The sequence below is a fragment of the Fusarium graminearum genome, chromosome 1, assembly GCF_000240135.3.
Source record: "Fusarium graminearum PH-1 chromosome 1, whole genome shotgun sequence".
NCBI lineage: Eukaryota > Fungi > Ascomycota > Sordariomycetes > Hypocreales > Nectriaceae > Fusarium > Fusarium graminearum.
The window spans coordinates 3,424,642-3,445,852 of record NC_026474.1 but is presented as its reverse complement, the minus strand read 5'-3'; the positions used below and the strand labels follow the sequence as shown (position 1 = coordinate 3,445,852).

Genomic DNA, 21,211 nt, shown 5'->3' with positions numbered 1-21,211 from the left:
GACTCGCAGCGCATGGCCCCGACCCGGTGGTCAACATTGCGCCGCGCCGTCCCAGCTGGCATCATCGATACAATAAAACAAGAGGGTCTTGGTTGCAGACCTGGAAGCGCTAGTTCTATTATAGTATCGCTTGCGGAGAATGGGCCAAGCGTTTCATTTAGCCCCACGGAACAAGTTGACTGGGGTCATGGAAACACAGTTCTGCCATGTGCATTTGTTAACAACACGCTGATTTGTGTCTTGTCTTTCATCAGATATTGTCGCTAATTCCGCTACGGTAATAGGTCACCCGTTTGATACTGCAGTGATCCTCCAATCTTGCCCTTGCGCCCCATAAAACTACTTCCAATATCCGACCGTATCCGTAAGTTTGTGGCCCAGCCAAAAGCAACCAGAAACACCTCCCAAAAATCGGTTGACCTTGTGCAATTTCAAAAGCTTGCAGCAAACTCCACGCAAAACCTTGTTACATACCATCATTGTATATCTGCAACGCGAGAATTCCTAGATCGCACCCGTCCAGCATGCTGCAAGATGCCAGATTATGACTTAAAGAGTTAATAAGTCCTACCGTGTTCACCCTACCAGCCTTTTTCCCGTTTGTGTCTGGCTGGCTGATTGACGATCTGGAAAATTGTTGACGACCTCGTATAGACAGCCTACCATCTCTGATTTGAGTGATAAGGCATATCTGGCGCAGTTTCGTTGTTTCCCAGACCTTCGTAAGGCGAATCAGTCTGCACTTGCAAAGGGTTTCGAAGAGTCCTGGCTCTCGGGTGTTGATCCTGTGCATCCTGTGAAGGATACGGAGATAGCTCTGGCAAAACCGCGGGAGACAGTTGAGTCTCGGCGCTGCGATCTTGGGCTGACATCGACGCTGCATTCGCATCCTGGGCGTTGCCTCGTACCCGTTCCTCAGCCTGTCTTTCCGCTGCCAATTGCTCTGGTTGCGGGCGTATGGCGGGTAGTTCAACAGCAGGCAGAGGCGTCTCAGTGGAAACTGCTCGGTTGCGGGATTCGGGAACGGATAGAGCATTGTGCGTGTTCGAGTTATCATGACGTGCTCTAGTTCGGCGGTGCTGGTGTTCAATGCCTTCTCTCGGTGGCGATCTTCTTACTGCCGTTGCGGTGTGAGGCGGAGAGCCATTTCGTCGATCCGCAATTGCATGGTGAGCTCTGAGATGGGCCAACACCTCATCTGGTAATTGTTGAGCTACCATTCTGTTCAACGTGTTAGTTGATTGCTCAAGTGAACAATCCAAAATTGAATATGTTTACGTACCCGGGAGGAACATGGAGGCCTCGGGACCTCATGAGATTCATGAATGCCCTACTAGAGCTACCGGCTTGCGTCTTTGGCTCCGCATGAAGCTTGTCTCGACAGTATGGACAGCTATCCGAGTCCTCAAACCATTTCTTGATGCAATGATCACCAAAAACATGCCCGCATTTGGGCAACCGAAGAGGGGTTTCTTTAACACCCTCGGGAGTTTCTACGCAATAGTCATTGTAGCAGATGACGCAGCCTGGAAATGATAAGCATCCACCTCAACTCAAATATGGGGAATTTCTCACTTCTGTCTGCTTCGGATAAGTCTTGCAGCTCGACACTTTCGAGTGATCGAAGTGTCATCTTGGAAGCCACCATCTTTGTCGATACGGAGCCTCTTGCGATTTGCATTTGCCGAAGAAAGACTTCGTCCGACTCTTGGGAGGAATCTGAACCACCTGGACTATGAACAACGTAGTCAGGAGGGCCATAGTATCCTTCGTCATCATCTTCACGCCCGATTTCTGTCGTCATGGTGCGTGATGAGGTTGACCTGCGTTGTCGCGGATGAGATCTACGGTATCCGGCTGAGGGAGGAGCGGGTCCTGAAGAACAACATTAGCACCTGCAAATCGTGTACGAAACAAACAGGGTTTCGCAAACCCGCGACCTGGTGTTACTGGAAAGAAAAATCGACATATTGGCGAAGTAGAAGGGAACTTACTGCTGGGAGAAGAGATACCACCAAAACTTCTGGTTGTTATGGAGGCAGTCGAAAGGTGGCCTCGCCTTGTTGATGATGGGTAATACGGATGAGGTGGCTGAGGGGCTGGCGCAAAACTTGAACCGTACTGGTTGTTGTAGCTGTGACCAAAGTTATTCGCTCCCGAGTCGGGATAGGCGTAATTTGGGCGATGCATTGAATTGGCTTCTGGGCCCGGTATAGGTGACTGCCAGTCCATATGTGTATGTGCGATACTCGGGATTTGGTTTGCGAAAGCTGTATCGTGGCTGTGATTGCCATTGCCTACAGGTACTGGCGGAACGGGGAACGGCCTGCTGTTGCGATACAATTGAGGATGGCCACTTAACCGTGGCGATACTGACCCAGGCAGCATGTTTGGAAACGGACCAGAAGGGGGCAGGCCTTGGAGAGGTGGTAACATAGCTGCGTGCTGGCTATATGGATCCGGACCAGAGCCGGGCGCAGGTGGTCCACCGTGGTGTGAATAAATGTGAGGGAGACCCAAGGTTTGTGCTTGCCATGGATAGGGACCTGGATTTTGTGACTGCGGATGGGATGCCCAATAAGTTGAGGCAGAATGTACTGGATCATAATGACCGTTGGACCGGTGGTGATTGCTCGACATAACATAGTCCATGGGCTCCATCACGGGCAAACTGGTCCGAATTTGATGTGATGTCGACCTATTCTTGGCTTACTAGTCGCTCGCAGAACACAGGCCCACCTGCAGCTTATTGAAGCTGCAAAGGCGAGTAATATCGTGGTGAGCAGGTCCGGCTTTGATGGCTTTCAGACAGCACAAAGCTCGAGGAAGAAAGGTAGGCGAAGGACTGATTGCACAAAGGTCCACGTAAGAGATGGATGGGTATGTGTATTCGTATTATATGAGTTGGACTAGTACTATTGGTAGCACGCTGCAGTCACAAAGCGGTGATCGGGGGACGCAGAAAGGTTGTGGTCATGAGACCATAACACCCCGGACGCCGAGGCAGGGCAAGTAGAGCGGATAGTCAGTCTTTTGGAGAGAAGGCTGAGATTGAGAGTCAGAACCAGAGTAAGAGTGGGAATGAGAGCAAGGACCAGCGAACGAAAAGTTGGCCGTTGAGGAAGCTAGAGAGGGCGAGAGAGACTGAGAGCGGCTAGGTGTGAAGATGGCTATCGGTATGAATGCGTATGGTTTGATTAATGATGAGGGGCAGTCGTTCGTTATCGGATACTTGCGATAACGCCGATGACAACGTAGTTTCAACCCTAGCGGCGGCGTACTGCGACGATACGATGATGAGGCGGGGGTTTGTCTGGCAATTGAGCGGAAGTGCGTTTGCGTCGTCAGAGTCAACCACAGGGCGAGTGAGAGTGGAAGAGGGGAAGAGAAGAAGAGAAGAAAAAGAAGGCGGAAGATATGGAGGGAGAATATGGCAATAATATGGTGCGGAGGACAAAAGAGTTTGGGTAAGAGACAAGGCAAGGGAATGAGATGCGAAGAATAAAGCGAATGCCACGTCTTGTGCGGATGAGACCAGACCAGACCAGACCAGACTCCCTACAGTGGCTAGGACCAGGCAACGGACGGGCGGACAAGTGGTGATGCTGTGGGTTGATTACAGGGACAGGTCAAGACAGGCCGGTTTGGTTGGGGTGGAATTAAAAATGCACGGTAGGTTGGTGCTAGGCAAGCTACCGTGCGATGCGGTGCGGTGCAGTCATGGAAGGTACGATATGGCGTCTTTGGTCTTTGTCAGTGTCTTGCACAAGCTGATTTTGTCACGTCCCGGCTACGGCAGGTAAGGGAAAGAGGCCGTTCTGGGCCGAACCTGCCAAAAGTGATACGGTCTAGAGTATTAAGTTGAGAAGGTACCAGATACCTAGCAGTCACGATATTGGGAGGCAAAGGCAAAGACAAGATACAGGTGTAATCGATTTATGAAAAAGCTTTCACCTAGCACTATTGCCATGCTGAGACACGGCTTTATTGATCATAAAGGTCAAAGGTGGAGAAGAGAGGAGAAGCGGCGGTGGAAGTGTATTGCAAAAGTGCTGATGCAGGACTGGGCAATGCAGGCAGATAGGATATTGGGAACCCGGCAAAAGGAAAACAGACGAAATGGCATTAATAAGTGGAAGCTCGGCTTCAATGGTGGACGTTTGCAGGCGTACGAGGCGTCTAGGTAGTGTAGCATACCGACCTTAGTACCCAAGTAGCAGAAAAATAATTTGAATGCCCGGCCTCACTTGGCTGAGGACGGCACAAATGACAATACAGGTCAGATTCGGTTTCTTACGGAAGGGGGCGTGAAGACGGAATGGGTGCCTGTAACTTGTAAGAGAAGGGAAATAATAAGAGAGGGAGAAAGCCTTGTTTCCCCCCAGTCTGGCGCATTTATTTTTAAGTCTAGAGAGGGGAAAGGCACAGGAAGAATAATGAGTGCGAGAAACCCTGGCGAATACATACCATCCATCGCCAGGTATGTTGCATTGTTGGCAGCAGTCGGCAGTAGTCGGTCGGGCAGTCGCAATTCGGCGGATAGACATGATGATCAGATTCAGCAACTCAAATGTGCCGAAACGCCGACCGCCCCTTGTAGCTTGTAACTTGTAGACGAGGAGAAAGTTATCAATGCGGGACTGGAAGGAAATGATTGACGAACCGAACTAAACAGGATGGCGGAGTTGTGATAAGCGCAATGGCCGAGAATGGATCATCGAAAACGAGTATTAGCAAACGACTGCACATATCCGGAGACTGGGGGGTTGAAGAAGTGGAAGCAAGAGACGTGAAAACAGTAGTAATAATAAATAAACAATTATGGATATGTTTATATCATCAATATACCGTAAACAACGGACAAAAGTACAGTCGACAGTAGAAAAAAATATCCCACTACTCGGTTTGTACTCTGTATAGTACCTCCACTTCCAAGAACGCAACAAGGCGACCCAAAAAAGAGTCATTTCTGGTTCATGTTCATGGTCATGGTCATGGTCATGTGCAGACAAAAGTCTAACCGCCAACTCAGCTGCATGCACAGGGTAGGAAAGAAAAGAGGACAAAAAGGAAAGGTCAAAGCCCGACACGACAACGCAACAGTCGCTTCATTAGCCAGCCCATGAAAGTCCAAGCCCAAGCCGGCGCGACCCCCCAATGGCCAGGGATCATCGATCAAGCCAGCGCACTGAGAACCTAGCACCTAGCTCATAGCTTAAGCCTAATGGTCGCTGACATTTCGTTTTCTAGCTTCGGCGTGCACATGATGCAACGAGGCAGCAGAAGCCATGATGGATGGGATGTCATGGCCAAGGCTATTTATTGGACGGTTGGAGCATATCCGTCCAAGGATGGAGTTAACTTTAGGTTGGCGGTGTTGTGGGCCTGGGTTCTTAGGTGACTCCACAGTGGAAGACCACTGAAAAGCTTCGTTGCATTCGCTCAACTCAATTGCTGAACAAACTCTCAGTCATCATCGCGATGATGGCATCCTCTATGGACTTCAGTTGACCGTGATACGTACTCGTATCATAAAATAGCATGATATATTTCCAATTAACTCACATAAAAGACTTTCAACGTCGGCAGCCGTCATATAAGCAGCGCCTGGAATTTGGTGGAGCATCCCACTAACCTAATACCAAGATACACATTTGATTGTGCCCATCATATGTCACAACATACCCTACGCAGGGGTCATCAATACAAGCCAAAGTTGTTAAAATACATAAAGTCTGCGTACGGTGTCCTGCATCGTCAGACCTCAGCCAGTTATGTAAAGCTATCCATCATTCTTGCAAGCACCACGATGGCTCAGCCGGAAGCATGATCCATCATGTGAGCGTCCACTGCATCACATCACATTACCCGTGATAGTACACAACAAACGAGTCCGAATCTGCCGATGGGAAGTATACGAGACTAACCAAATAATCTTATCTCTTGGTTTAGATATGGAACCGAGTGAACACCGAAAATCGATTACGAAGGGACGCAGCTCCAACTAAACTTAACCATCGCCAACCTTGCGTTCCTCTGACGTTCGAAACCCCAAAAATCCATTCAAGTCTAGCTGCAGGCATTCGATATGTCGCTCAGTACAATAAGCAGGAAACCTGCATAATCACATAAAAAGGGTCCTACCTATCCGGATGCAGTAAAGTCTCTTTTTCCACCCAAGGCCAGCCGCATCGTTGCGCAAAATGCATCAGAATAAAGAAAGAGCCAAATGACATATCGTTGTTGGTGCTCGTCATAAATTCACATAGCATTGGCTTCCCTTTACGAACCTTCCTGCAGCAGACAGCGAAAGATAGTTGCTCGGCCTGGGTATCCATAAATGAAATGTGTATCAGATATGTTTCCTTGACAGCACAGCCGAGCGGATACCTACTCCAACAGCAAACACAGCACCGCACAGCATGAAGAAACCTACACAATATATCATTTCCTGGAGAGCGATATTACTACCTCAAATAGCCACTGTGTAATTTACACTTCTGATTATTATATGTTCAGGAACTTGTCGCGTGGTACTTACTCAACCACCTGCTTAAGCATCCTACCCATGCGAATGAGCGACAAAGTGGCTCAATATCCGAAACTCTGTCTGTCTTTGAAGACACCAACAATCATGACAACCATTTTAAGATACGAGGAATAAGTTTACGGTCAATTTTCTATTTGAATTCTTCCACCAGTTATTGAAAGTACAGCAACAGAGTCTGAAATTAGACACGTAGCATTCCTCTTATGCGCCTTTCAACTCGTCCATCCACAACTTGATGGGATTTGCGATCACCTAAAGCTTCGACAACTGCATCCAGCCACTTCAATCTACAAAACGAATCAAGTCACGCTCTAGAAAGAGCCTCAGAATTCGACTTGATTCTTGCTTAGATGTCATTGGAGCACTCGCTTGTCGACGGGATCGGTAACATAGCAAGCTCGAGGACACGGAAAGTATCGTCATACGCAAACATTTCATTCGCCATCTCTATTGATCAATTATTATTGACAAGTAGACACACCCTCAGAGCTGGCTCGTTTTGGTATCTTTGTGCTTATTTCCTATTCTGTTTCGTTGCCCGGTCTCGGCTCAATAGCTGACAACGCACAGCCGATACATAAATGACCATCCCCCGGGCACGACATGTGGGAGCGTGAAGGCATGCATCAATGCAGAAACCTTGCGATTATTTACGAAGCTCGGAAACAGGCCTTGTCTTCCCAACTCTGTCTCATGGCGAGGCAAGGCCTCATTACTATACTGGCTACACGTCTCTGTTGCACACCTCGCCAATGCAAGAGACAGATAATATTGCCAAACGATGCAAAGTCTTTGCTACTAGCCCATTCGTCCCGGCTCACAAGGGCTTCCGTCCGGCCTGGGTTGCTGGTACGTGCTGCAAGCACACGCTTATACCTCCACCATCGCCTCGGAGAAGGTAACACTGCAGATAGGACTTATTTCATTCGAAGCCCGGCATGAAAATCTGACCACAAGGTGTTTGCTTACAGCCAAGTATCCGTATCCTGTTTTCATTTCTTGGGCAAACGATACTTCCCGCCAGCTAGCTCCAACTTATTCTCCGCCACCTTTTCTGCTAGAAACTCTTGCAGCTCCTCATTAGTCCACGGACAGCCGTCGGGAATCAGCATCTTCATCATCATCAACATCTGTGCAAGCGGCATAGTTGGTGCTGAGTTTGTCAACATGCCCACGATAAATTGCCAGTACACGGTGCGTCGCTCCTGGTCCTTTGAATCGATCTTGGGCTTGCGTGGAGAAGGTTGGCCGCCGCCAACATCGTGACTATCGTCGGGCGTATCTGCGTCTCCTGCCTCGTTTACATCGTCAAGTTTCTCCAACACCACATACGTTCGATTGCCGATATCGCGAATCACGCGCTTAGAGGCCCAGAATTTGAGGGCAAGCGCAAGAAGATCTTCATCGATCATGAGTTGCTGCCATATCCCATCGAAAGTCCGCTGTGTAGGACCAGACTCGCCTTCATTGTTTTCATCCTGAAATGCGTAGATGACTGCAGCTTCGTATGTCTTGCATTCGAGCTCCACTGAACGATCTTCAAACTCGAGCTTGACAGTTGCCGAACCCAGCTGGTCCAGCCAGTTGAGTTTACGTGATGTCTTGAGTCGTTCAAATCCTTGCTCATATCTCTTTTGCATTTCCGTGACAGGCGCCGGTACTGTGAACGGCTCTTTGGGTAGACTAGGCCAGAATAGTCGTGATAGGATTTTGGAATGATAGACAGGTGCCCCCGGATCGTTCGAAGGTTGCCGGATGTTCCTGCCCAGAATTGCATCGACTTTCTTCGAGTCTTGGATATCCTTCATCATGACATCGCAGTTTTGTAGAGCACTCTCACCGAACCGTTTCTTGAGAAGGCTCAACACCTTCGTCTCTTGTAGAAACGTTGCCTGATCTGAGAGGAGTCGCTCCGCAATAATCAGCTGGAACTCTTTGATAAAGATATCCTGAGAACCAAGTGCATTGATGAGAGTGCCTATGACGTCCTCATTTCTCGGTCTCTTGTAGTTCACACCTGCGTCCACGGGGTCAGGAACCCAGGTCATATCGTTCCAATCAAGATCCCCATCCTCAACCTGGCGCCTCTGTTGCTGGGAGGCCACGTTAAGCAGTACTGCTAGCTCTGCCAGGTTTGCTTTTCCTTCTTCTGTATCCGCATCACTGGGGTTGGAAAGCAGGCCACCAACAACGATTCGAATAGCGTCGTCTCTTTGACAGAGATACAGCTGCAGAGCGTGAACGACACGGTCAAGGAGGACTTTAGAGTGGTCCAAGACGTGGAACGTCCGGATCATGGAGATGTAAGTTTGAAGGATATCAGATGTCGACCTTCCGGGATGGAGGAGTCGCTTCTGCAAGGCTGTGGAGAAGGCGTCAGTCAGTTGAAGACGGCGTTGTGGTGTTGTGACGGCAAGACGAAGATCTTCAAGGCCACCTCTACTCTCAGGCCACTCCAAGGCAATGTCAAATAGTTCCTGAATTCGTAGTGTTGCAAGGCGTCCTATCGCAATATTCTTCCAGCACTCAACATCACTCCACGCGATGTGCGTTTCAAGGCGGCTGAAGACTTCGACAGCGAGACGCCCGTATTGATTCTCGACCCATTCTGAAAGATGACCTAGGCAACCAGAAGAGATACTGGCGGATGGCGTCATTGAGTGCTCTGGAACTTCCCAAACCCCGGAGTATGATATCCGAATGAAGTCTTTCATGCTAGCATCCATGATTTCTGCAAACAGGACCTGGAACTTCTCCCCTACTAGACCAACGTTTTTTAGGGATTCTAAGAGACCCAGCAGCTCTTTGCGGGCTGCAGAATCATCTCCTTGTGACTCTAAGCCTGATGTAGATACATCATAACGCTTCCCTATGCCAAGGTTAAGATGGATAAGGCGTCGCAAGACACTGGTCAGAGCATCAGTCAGGCCTTGGTTTAGAGAATTGCCTATAATAGCATGCAGATCTCGACAGAATTTTGAGAATGCTGCATTTGAGGAAGCGTCGTCCTCGCAGCCTTGCATGATGAGAGTCAACCCCCAGTGATACTGTCTATGAGCTGCCTCAAGGGTTGAGATGCTCGAAAGCAAAACTTGTGTCTGATCGTCCTGGCTGGCGCAAGCAGCCAGCAGAGGCATGACATGGTGAACAAAGTGTTGGCGTACTTGATGCGTATGCCATAGTAGAATGTCTTCTGTGTGAGTCGCCTCAGGCAATAAGCGGGCAGAGTCGAGAAGCAAGACGATAGAATCACGAACACTAAAGTCAACCTCTTGCGACTCTGGTGGCAAGGTCCCAAAGGAGTCTTCGACGGCCACAGAAGTCGGCAGCTGTATCTTGGAAGTGACAGTATGCCATGCCCGGTCCCACCTCACTTGGTCATCAGCATGATCGAGAGTCTCATGAAAGAGTGGTGGCGGTGGGGGAGGAGCATGTTGAGATGACGACGCGTGGGGACCTCCAAAGGCAGCGCCTTGATCCGTGAAGGTAGCGATGGGCGTTGAGCGAGGCGTGGGTGATGAAACGTCGGTCTGAAAAACGGACCGGAAGACCTTTTGCTTGCGCGCTCGATATCTCGACGCTGTCATGGCCATTGTGGCATAATAAAAGCGTGGTCTAGGCAGGGGGTGAGAATGTCAACAAAAGACTTGATGTGGTTGTTGCTAGCGCGTGCGAAAGACGAAAAGGCGGGTGAGGCTTCGCACCGGGTAACTGCCGTTTACGTAACGTGCTGGACGTAGCACCTTCCATTGTGGGGTGGAGGTATGACGGGTTGCACTTGCTTCTTTGACGTTGGACGGCCCACCCAATCAAGATCAAGGCGGCCGACTCACTTACACGATTTACCGTGTTGAGCTTAAATGGATCCAGGAGGATGAACCGTCTAACCGGATGGAATCAACGGTGATAGCGACTAGATACGTATCCAGAGTTACCAATGCTTTTTTCGTCTGCTACAGAGGTTGTTTACTGCGTTTCAGATAAGGTATAAAACTTTCTCGCCTAGGCGTTTCACTAGCTGGCGTTTCGACCAGAGCTAGAGCCAACCAACAAGTTCATCATCGAATCTGACTAGGACAAGATGGCTTCTCGAGATTGACTTTGATGTCGGCAGTTTGATGTCAGATCTTCGTGTTTGATCCATAGCCCCACAGCCAAAGGTTTAAAATTGAAGTACGTGCGACGAGTAAGGCAGACTGGCACTGACTAACTGCGAACATATGTGCCGAGTTTCATCGCCACTCAGCCACAAAGGATCAAATACCTATATCAAAGTCCAGGGATGGTTTAGAGTCCGATCCCTGGTGTTGCTTGGGAGGAGTGAGTAGAGCATCTAATTATGCTAAGGATACGGAGTACGTACATACAGACAGATCACATCCTGGTTAGGGAGGAATAAGCTAAGCATTCTCATCAGGGGCATAATTTTGGCGAAAGTGAAATCATGTCCGACTCGGCCGATGAGTTTCTGTGGTCCGGCTCCGAAGGATAAGGACAGACAATCATGGATCTTTCACGGATTAAGACCTTCAGCCGAGATCGCCTCGTCTACCTTATTGGCCGAGACGTACAATAACAAATCGCGGCTCTGAGTATGGTTTGATGCATTGAGACTGCTGGGATGCTGCTTATTGGAGTAGCCATCTTTACTTGGCTGCATGGACTTGAACCCAGCTATTAGACTATCCGGATGGAGTAGGCCTAAACGATCCGGCCGGACAATAGAAAAGCGAGCGATCTTTTCGCTAGTTAGCTTTATCCTATCCTGTCTTGCTTGGCTTTAACAAGTTCGCTTAGTAGGGATTCAGACTGTTCACACGGGTCGGGGAAATTAGTCTGCTACTTTACGCTTATGGTGTAGGATCATAACGGAGTTTTCCGTTTACTCTAATATCATTTTACCTACCTAGCCCACTTGAATTCGCCGAGACAGCATGTTAAAGGAAAAGCGTATGGTACGGGGAGTCCTCATGCTCCGGTGTGAGTGTTGATTCAACTAGGTAGCTTTCAATAAAGGAGAAAATGACATTTTACTGTTTACAATACCCAGGCCTTCGGAGTCTCGGAATCCCCAGAACCTGAAAAGCCCTTATGCTGGTTCATTGTTTGTTGTCTGTGTCTGTGTACCTGCATCCGGATGGACGGTAAAGAAAGGGAAAACGCGGGAACAACTTCTGCTCCTGCTCATAACTCCGTGCCATTTCCCCCTATCGAGCCAAGCCAATGCTAATCTACACATATCCACCTCCACGTTTGGATTATATTATTCTGAATTGGAAGTCAAATCCCGGTTCTCCCAGCCCTATCCAGAGTTGTTATGCCTTGCCATATTGCTCAGGGTAACATTCTGCAACGGTTCATGTCTGACTTTGATTCTTCAAACATTTACTGCTGTGCCCTACCTGTACCTACCACATGTATCATGGTTAGTTTCTTGTGCTAAAAAAGCAAATCAGCGAGATTCAGCCTAGGAAAACCGGGTTATAGCATGATAGCAACAGTCAAGTTGTCAAGGATGAAGCGACATGCACGCGTTGTTAGGTCTCAAGTTCTAACCATAGGGAGTTATCCGAAAAAGGAAGGAAACATGACCTGATGAGTTTTGGGTCCGAGTCTTTTGTTCAAATGTTGGCGACGATCCGATCCACTGCAATACTTGGTGGTTGACCCATCGACGTGGTCACGCACGGTTTCAATTGCTGCATCAGTCACCACAAGTGATGGACCACGTAGATGCACGCATGTGTACAAAAGAGTAAGACAAAAAGAAACGATAGAGTAGCATTGGCATTGTCTAACGTTGCAGTAATAATGTCATTGGGGGCTGTGACGTCGTAGATATATGGACTGATTACTATTCTTTTCTGTCAGTTTTCTAATGATATATCAATTCTCAGGTTACTCTAGATATACCTGATAAGTGTCAATTTATGAATTGCCCGGAGCTCTGGAGATGCAAATATCGCTCCTAGTTTGGAGCTGTCCCGACTGTGAGGATACTGAGAAAACATCCTTGCGTTCGAGAGAAAAGTACATGATTTCTCCACTGTAATTTAGCCCTACCTAGGTACCTTACCAAGAGTAACTACTCTGGACAACGGAAAGGACTCTATCCGTACCAGCTAACTCGAGAACCAATTATCTCGCGTATCCTAGTTAAAACAAGCAACTAGACGTTGAGATAATAGAGTGGTGATCGAGCCTTGAGCCCTGTGGCCTTATTTCCAGTCATTCCCACTCTATTTCCCTTAATCACATCCATCGCGGCCGCTGGTGCTGATGCTTATGTTTCTAGGCAGGGTACTGCAAGTTTAGGCTCGACTCAGCTTGTGCCAGAAACCGAGTTGTGTGTTCCAGAAACCATACGGCTGGCACTATACCCCCCGTTTCAAGAGAAGATCCCATGCAATGCACATGCCAATGTCCATGCCAATGCTATGCCGTGGGGGTGCGCCAGCAATGACATTCTCTCCTCACGGGCCAGGGGGTGGCTGTATCACGCAGTCCAGAAAACGAGTCCACCCAACGCACGCAACCAAAGACCAGGGGGGGCGCTTCTTTCATTTCCATGGATCGCTTGTCCTAACTGAGACCGAGCCTGAGCCCTGCTGGGCGGACGATAGTGGTTGCGCCGGTCGGCCGTTGGGACCGACTAGATCCGAGCTGCCATTCGCCAACTGACGCCGGGGGGACGTTGCAAATCTTCGGTCTTTTTGTCCAAGTCTGTTTTCGGGGGTCCTTCTTTTCGGGGCCGAGGCGGGATCGGATACGGGCCTACGGTCTAATATCTCTACCGGTTCCTGAGAACCATGTCAACCAATGTGCGCATGCATAACAGCAACCGTTCCTCTATGCTCTTTATCTCTGTCGAGACTCTTTACTGTGCCTTAAGACTTCTGATCTGTAAATAGAATCGTTCGACATCCAAGTGGCAGTACTGATCCTACAGTCTTATATCACTCATTTGCAGCCCACATTAGCTGTGTCTACCTTGCTATTTTTGCAGCGCGGCTGTGCTGCCAACCCAACCAGGCAAGTCATTTATTAGCTTACTAAACTGGCCCTGGATGTATATTTCCTTGGAGCTAGTTGGACGTGGCAGGGATTGACTTGAGTGCCGCGACGATCATTTTCTTACCACTCGAATGGACTGCCTTTCCCATCAGTCTGGGGCATCCCGTCCTCTTCCCTGGACTCTCGGCCTGTTTCAAACTGGTCCTCTCGTTCGATTCTTGCATGCTTAATTTGCCCAGCCAGTGTAACATCAGCCACGCAGCTGCTGGAAACAGTACAATTTACCATGACCTAGAACAAAACAGACTTGCAGGTCTTGACGCTAACATGCTTCTCAACTGCTTGCATACAATCGTGCTATGGTCTAATTTAGCACGACCCTTGACCAACACAACCCAACAAGTGCCCCCCTAGTTGCCAGTTCGCCGAATCTCACTGTGACAGCCAAGCGCCCATTTGTCCGCCCGTACCGGAATCTCAAGCGCCATGGCAAAGGTATTGTGTGGTAGACAAGCTTGCAATACTGCTAGCTCTTTCTATTGTATCGAAAGAAGTGTTACATAGAAGTGTAGAAAAATAAATACAACAAAACTCCATACCAACATCTCGTAGGGTATTGGTGAAAAGAAGGAGCACCATATTTTGCTCAAAACAGACTCCGCAACCAATATGCTCCGGAGGCAATCCAATGTTTGCATGCCCTTGCCTCAATAGACATCCATCCCAACATGCTTCATGATGCGTACCATTCCTGGTCGCCCTGCACTTGTTAACGACAACAACCATCCCATCTAGGTTTATTGTGAGATTCAACCCCAAGGCTAAAGTCGTTCCGTGTATCCCCCAAAAGCCTTTTAGTCAGTGACCCAAGACATGTAACGCCGATCCATCCAAGCACCGCTGCTAATGATTGCAGCCTTTAGTAAATGATAAGCAACAAACGTCCAATGCAGCTCAGTTTGAGGCAGAGCTCCCGAATGTTGAAGTAATAATAATATCAGGTATTCTCCCGATGCTTTTGAGAGCAGATGTCTCACGAGTTTCGTCGACCTTTGCACTTGTCATGGAGGAGATGTCCGTTTCGTGCAGTGGTTCTCGTAAACTCGGCTCCGCAATTAGGGCATGATGCTTTGGCGGCCTGTCCTGATTTCTCTCGTTGGTGGCGTAATAAGTTGCTGAAGGTTGAGAATTGTCGCCCATTGCACCCATGTTCCCAGCATCGTGGCTTCGGTCGGCTTTGCACCACTCTCACATGTCCCGCATCTTGCGAGTTTGCGCTTCCTGGGCCCGTAACGGCTGGCAGCTGGTACATAAAACCGACGTCCTGACCAACAGGCAGTGGTGGTGATCGAGCACTTTCATGGGTTAGATATAATTATTGGACATGAGAAGATTAATTGCATACCTATATTGATTTGATCCGGCATAAACAGATGCATAATCCACGGGCATATTGTAGTTGGGTTGTCTATCGCAGATTAGCATGGTCCGGGCGCCGCCCTATATATGCAGGGGTCCTACAAGCTTTGTGGGTAAGCAGAAGGGTATACTGATGCTGAAGGAGGCTGTTGGTCTTCGAGGGTTGGGCTGTAAGACTGCAGGTATGTTGAACTGCTCATTGAAGTCGGGGTGTCACTCATAAGAGTCACGGGTGCAGGAGCAGTGGTATAAGTTGGGATGCTCATGGCACCTGTCGTACTGGGGAGCCCCATTGTTGACGATGAGGAGTCGACATAGGAGTTGCTGTTGGCACGGCGCATTCTGCTTACAATCCTCGAGTCTCGGCGTGCCCGGTCTGATTGTCGTTTAACTTCTCGCTGGTCCGTCGAAAGAGTGAATCGAGGGGGGCTCGATGTAACTGATCTTGACTGTGGGGAAACATGACCCATTGAAGACAGCCCAGGGCTCAGCAAACTACTTCCAGAGGCGCCTGATTCGATAGGACCTGACAAGCTGTCAGTCAGTGTTGTGTGGGTGAGATAAAGATGAGTGTTGCAAACCTGGCCATGTGAAAGCTGATCTTGGTCCCATGGTAAAAGCAGGGTCGAACTGAATAGCAACAGTACTTAAGAGACAATGTTAGTGCCTGTCTTAGTGTTAGGGTATATAGTGATAGTACCTCATACTGGCTGATCTTCCTGACGGGCGGCAATTTGATGTTAAATGGTGTTCGTTCTGGTGTGAATGGGGAAGAGATGGCCTGGACCCCTCCTGCAGTTGGTCTGAATGGTTCCACGTTGAGTCAACGCCGGTTGAAGCCAACGTAGGAAACTGAGAATATGATTGAGAGGCAGGTGTGGGTAGATAAGAAGACTCGGCGCTTGACGTGTTGAGGTAGGGGGTGGGTGATGAGTAATGGTTTGGCGAGGAAGCCGAAGGTTGGTGGGATAGCCCAAGTGTGTGAGTCTGTGGCGAGGTACTGATATTCGAGCCGAGTACAAACTCTCCGCTAACAGAGACCTGACTACTGACAATAGATCTGACGGGCGGTGAGCTCATGTTGTCACAGTTTCCTTCTGTTGAGGTCGAGTCCATCTTGACTGAGGATGGAGGGGACGGGGGAAGGTAAAGAAACTCGGATTGAGACATACGGAAAAGCGAGAAGCTATGAAGCCGATGATAAAAGATTGGGTGTTGTTGATGTGAGGTGCCGATGCGATTAATAAGTGAGCTGGGCAAGGGATCTGGGATTATAAGAATGCCTTGTGTAGTTGTTTAGGATGAAGAAAGTATCGAAGCTTGGTTTAAAACGTTGATCTATCTATGGAGCTCTGAGCCCCAAACACGACCAGGGACAGGATGCCGACTTATATGAAGAGGGCAGTACACTATCCTTCCGTTGAACGTGCATGACGAAGTGAAGGAACTGACAGTGAACCCTCCTTGAAGACTGGAGTGGCATGGAGCCATGGGTGCAGGGCAGTACATGACCAGGGTCTGAATTGCAGTGCTATGGAGCGTGTAGCGTACGCTGAGCAATAAGGAAACATGCTGTTGGCAAGGATAACAAATGATTGCGGGAGTGGCACCATGGGAAGAAGAGTGATGGGGGAAAGAGCAAAGCTTGGAGTATGAAGGACTGGGGGGGCGTGTTGGAAATGAGAGATCCGTTAACTTAGTAGCTAAGTGAGCCATCGTCTAAGGGACCTGTGGTGGTCACGGCGTTGGTATGGGGCGTAGCGGGGAAAGAAAAAAAGAAGCACCCATTGATAGGCTCTTTTGGAGTTGACCAGCAGTGTGTTTAGGACCCATGTCGATTGCCCTACCAGGCCATCGAGGTACCCATACGACGGCTAGCTGACATGGGGGCACGAGTGGGAGAGAGCGCGCGCACCTAACCCACCTTGAAGGCACCATCCAAGTGGGTGGGCTCTGTCTTCCACCTCCAAGTCGAGCGGGCCTATGGATCAATCACTCCCTACTTGTAACCCAAGTGAAGAGAGGACCGCCGGCATTATGAGACTACAGCCGACAGGTTTTGAGATTGTGCTAGAGCAGGAGCCGCACCTGGCGGGTATTTTGGAATAATACCTGACCAGACCAGTTTTGTCGAGCGATGAAAGGGTAGAGAGGCGCGACGCGGTCCAAAGTACGTCAGAATCGTCAGTGACTTGTTCTGCTTGCTTCGGGTTGTTTTTTGAGGGAAGGTTGTTTGTTTCGCCTGGTATCTGACTGCGTATCAACCTAACAATCGCCTATATTCGCGTATGCGTCTCGTGGTCCCAAGGCCGAGATACGGACATCATTGACATTTATCGTTGTTCTCTTATCCCAGGCATCGTGTATGGTATGTCATGCCAGCCTGTATATCGTGTCTAATATTTGGACATTGGGTTTGGCACGCTGTGAAAAGCAAAGACACGCAAGCCATGCGTACTATGCTTTGCAGACGGCAGTTGACTGACGTCTACGGGTTAACGGTTGTCGAACGTTTCCTTGGAAGCAGAAATGCATGTATGTACAGAGAGGCGGCAGGACAGAGGCGGGAAGAATCCTGAGAAATCCGTAGGATTCGGATCCTTGCGCTTCGCTTCTCTGTTCATGTTCGACAAGTGAATAGCCATCATAGGCGAGAAGGAGCCGCCTCCTTGGCTGTGCGGAAAACGCATCTTGTTATCCGCTCCCTTCTGAGGCCCAATCCAATGATATAGACAGTCCCGACCCAATAGACTGAGCAGGAAAAGAGCGGGATACAATGTTGCTCCCGCTTCGCCAAGCAAGACTACCCAGGCACACTGTAGGGGCCACGCAGTCTCACCAACTCTGAATCTCAACCTGCATCGTCAAATTCAAGTTAGACTAGCTATGGAAATAACGCGGCCATGCTAAGTCCCGAGAGAGTTTGACGCCTGTCTTCTGCCAAGGATGGTTCGTTGTGTAAGTTCTGGGTGTCTCGGCAGGCCAGTCAAAAATTAAGCGATAAGATAGGCCGACGGTCCTGTGAACACAGAAAATGGCGGGTCGATAGCGAATCCAGGGCCAAGGTCGCGGGCTCACGATAGAAAAGAGCGGTCCACGAGCGATTCAAGGATCAGGAAAAACGGCAAGACAATGGGTAGATGGTAGGTAGTAGGTAGGTAGTATAGAGGGGAAAGGGGAGGGTGGTCGGAAGTACCCTCATTCGATGCGACCATATAGATTACGGCAGAGTAGCAGTAACAGTGCTGTAAGTTACAGCGCAGGTAATGAATGTAGTGCCCTGATGTACCCATCGACCGGGGGTTCGTTCAAAGACGCGCCCGCTAATTAGGCATGCCGTTGAATCGAATGCCGTGTTGTGTGGTGAAGTTTGTCGGGATGACTCGCGGAATCCAGTGCCGTGGACATGTTGGTTGCAAAGCAGCCATTTCGAGTCTCTGATCTAGAAGCGGGTGCATGCCAAATCGTAGACGCCTTCCGCTTTTGGCGCCTAGGATGGGTTTGTCTGCACAAGCGATGCGGGAGGAGCACCCTAAGTCCGGTAGGGGTGCTCTGTAAGGTGCTGTCGACTTTCTGTAGGGCAGGTGCAATTGACCTACGGATATCCATTCCATGCCATGCTTACGGATAGACGCCATTGACAGGCAGGCACAACCCAACCCAAACCAACCCAACTAACTGATGCTGCGCTAGAAGGATGAACGATCCATGCCTCCATGCCTCCATGTCGCCTGTTCCCTTATTCCCTAATTCCCCGCTGCCGCGCAATTGAATGGCGACAGGATCTGGGCCTTTTCTCTTCTGGTCCCTGCCAGTGGGCGGCCGACTCTTGGCTTCTAACGTTAATCCAATATCAGCCGGGATGGGTTACAGCCTTAACCCGGCAGTTTTCCCACCTGCTTACTGTATTACGGTTACGGTTCAGGGCTTGCTTGACTCTCTGACTCTGTCCGTGTTTATCATCGTCGCTTTCGTTCAACTGGCCCCCCCGCTCCCAAAGATACCTTGAGAATGTAACACAACAGCCTAGGATCGCCAACGCGGATGGATATCATTATCACGCACAGCATAGCCCCATGATCGCTTCGACTTCCTCATCCTTTCCTGAGAGGGGTCCCCTGGCTTGCTTACTATACACGTTTGACCCCATTGGCACCTTGCTGTCCAATTACCTGCTCTCAACACACTGTACACACATATCGGTGGCAGTACGTCCATACCTACAACGCAGTACACGCAGGCCGCAGGTGACAGAAATAGGCTCATGCAAGCAACCACAGGGCTGCCATATGCTGTAATAAGCGCGAAAGTCTATATTAAATCAGACTTCCGAATCGGGTAATCACCGGGAATCTGTATACCCTCCATCTCTTTGTCGCTCTCACTCGGTGTCAGGTCGCTTTGGCGCAGTGATGACATTCGCCTCGAAACGATTGTTTGTCTAGGCCTCTCTCGTCGTTGATATACAGCATCACTGAGGCCCTGATTAGGACTCTCGGTCGATTCTGATTTGCAGATCAACGACTATTGAGAGCTTAATATGGTCTTGGACCAGAATGACAGATCCAGAATGGCGGACTCAAGCATGCATCGGACCGATGCACCATGACAGCCCTGGGCGGGTGCAACGCTGAACTGGTAGCTCCACCTGTATCCCGACAACAGATGGTGGCTTGGGCTCTTCAAGCTTGGCATACAGCTGCTCGTACAGACCCGTTTCTGATTGGCCACAGCGCCGGAAGCGTCTAATCAACCCAATCGCCGATGTTACATCGATGACAGGCGCGCAAAAACTTGCCAACGGGAGGCGGAGCGGGGATCGTCCTGGCCCCAAGGGCGCAGTGGGACAAAAGGACATTGACGTGGATCAACAGCCTTAGCGTTTGGCCCCCGACTGTTTGGACCCAATCGGAAGAATTCACTTGAACCACAGCTTTACCCAAAAAAACACTAGGTGTGACCGTCTTCTAGGTCTATGCTGGCTGACAAACTTCATCACGTTGCTCGTGGTTTACAAGTTTTTGCTCACTTTTAGCCCCCAAGAGATGATATGGCTCAAGCATCATCGAATCGGACTTGGCACATCTCGAGAAGTTGGGCAATCGCACAGATCCATCTCACAGAATGAATAACCACGGTTGGTTCATCGGTGATGCTGTTCATCTTCGCTTGAAACATTACACAGCCTCTTACCATTATACTCGCTTGCTTTGAGACGTCGCAAAAATAGCTATAGAACGGGATCCCTGCATGGCAGCTCACTCACTCGTGTCAAATCTTACATGCGCATATACTTGCTCACCGTCACTATTACCGAGAATGACGCGCTCGAGAAATTGACGTGCGGGTCTCTGTTGATATCACGATTCAGAATGCAAGTTCGGACAGTGACTAAAGCGGGATGAGCCAGCAAACGTCGCAATTCTTCCCCCTCACAAAGAAAGATCATGTATGTCAATTTGAGCCACTTTGCCAGTTACGATACAAAATCCTTTCACGGATCATAAAACACAACTGTCTATCTCGCCTCCGCGACGGCTGTCTTTTCGAGCATCCCGTTAGTGGAGACACACTACGTCCAAGATATCATCAGTTGGCACGGGATGTTAGCTTGACCCATGGATTTGCGCTTCTTCTCCTGTTACTATCATTACGAGTTATACATAACTAGATCCCAGACATACATACGTACACAAACACTCATGAGTTGTTGATTCATGCCAAGCTCCAACCAAATTAGGGGTAACGCTAACCGTCTGGAGACAGCTCAGCCCGTTTTGTATGCAAGAGCGTGGCACAATTAGAGAATCTATCAACCGGCCCAAAATTATTCTTGCAATGAGCCTAATAACCTGCAAGAAACGTAGTCAAACGATGCCAACAAGAACTAGTCTCAGAGAGCTCTTACGTCTGGTCTGAAGCTTGGTAGTGTCTGGTATTGTTCACTGAACTAACAACTTACGCGCGCGGCATCCCCACCCTACCATTCGTTTGACACAAGTTTAAAAGCTAAGACATCGACTCAAAGAGCCGTCAAACCAAAAGCACGCACACACAATTTGAGGACGCCACGCATGTTTCAGACAGGCCACGGTTCCTTGACTCTATAGAAATTCCCCGGAAACAGCCCTAGGGAAAAGGATCAACGAAACGGCTGCGATCCCTAACAGCACTACATAGTAGATCACACCGCGATATCCTCTGGTCGAAACATGCTGTTGTCTTCAT

The 21,211-nt window shown here is 49.3% G+C and overlaps 4 protein-coding genes across 4 annotated transcripts; 1 reads left to right on the top strand and 3 right to left on the bottom strand.

The window, feature by feature from the left end:
* Window positions 1–250: 250 nt before the first annotated feature.
* Window positions 251–2,388, bottom strand: FGSG_01047 (uncharacterized protein; the record flags this gene model as incomplete). Its single annotated transcript, XM_011318502.1, has 6 exons — window positions 251–420; window positions 475–527; window positions 664–1,221; window positions 1,283–1,526; window positions 1,576–1,875; window positions 1,995–2,388. The coding sequence occupies 6 exons, from the start codon at window positions 2,386–2,388 to the stop codon at window positions 251–253; spliced, it is 1,719 nt and encodes a 572-aa protein (XP_011316804.1).
* Window positions 2,389–3,665: 1,277 nt separating this feature from the next.
* On the top strand, window positions 3,666–4,187 carry FGSG_11887 (uncharacterized protein; the record flags this gene model as incomplete). Its single annotated transcript, XM_011318501.1, has 2 exons — window positions 3,666–3,799; window positions 3,959–4,187. 2 exons carry the CDS (start codon window positions 3,666–3,668, stop codon window positions 4,185–4,187), a joined length of 363 nt encoding a protein of 120 aa, XP_011316803.1.
* Window positions 4,188–7,542: 3,355 nt separating this feature from the next.
* On the bottom strand, window positions 7,543–10,143 carry FGSG_01046 (uncharacterized protein; the record flags this gene model as incomplete). Its single annotated transcript, XM_011318500.1, has 1 exon — window positions 7,543–10,143. One exon carries the CDS (start codon window positions 10,141–10,143, stop codon window positions 7,543–7,545), a length of 2,601 nt encoding a protein of 866 aa, XP_011316802.1.
* Window positions 10,144–14,518: 4,375 nt separating this feature from the next.
* On the bottom strand, window positions 14,519–16,153 carry FGSG_01045 (uncharacterized protein; the record flags this gene model as incomplete). The annotated part of the gene is given in 6 exon segments (XM_011318499.1): window positions 14,519–14,809; window positions 14,817–14,919; window positions 14,970–15,032; window positions 15,086–15,509; window positions 15,565–15,629; window positions 15,684–16,153. Coding segments are annotated over 6 exon segments (1,416 nt in total).
* Between the last annotated feature and the right edge of the window lie 5,058 nt (window positions 16,154–21,211).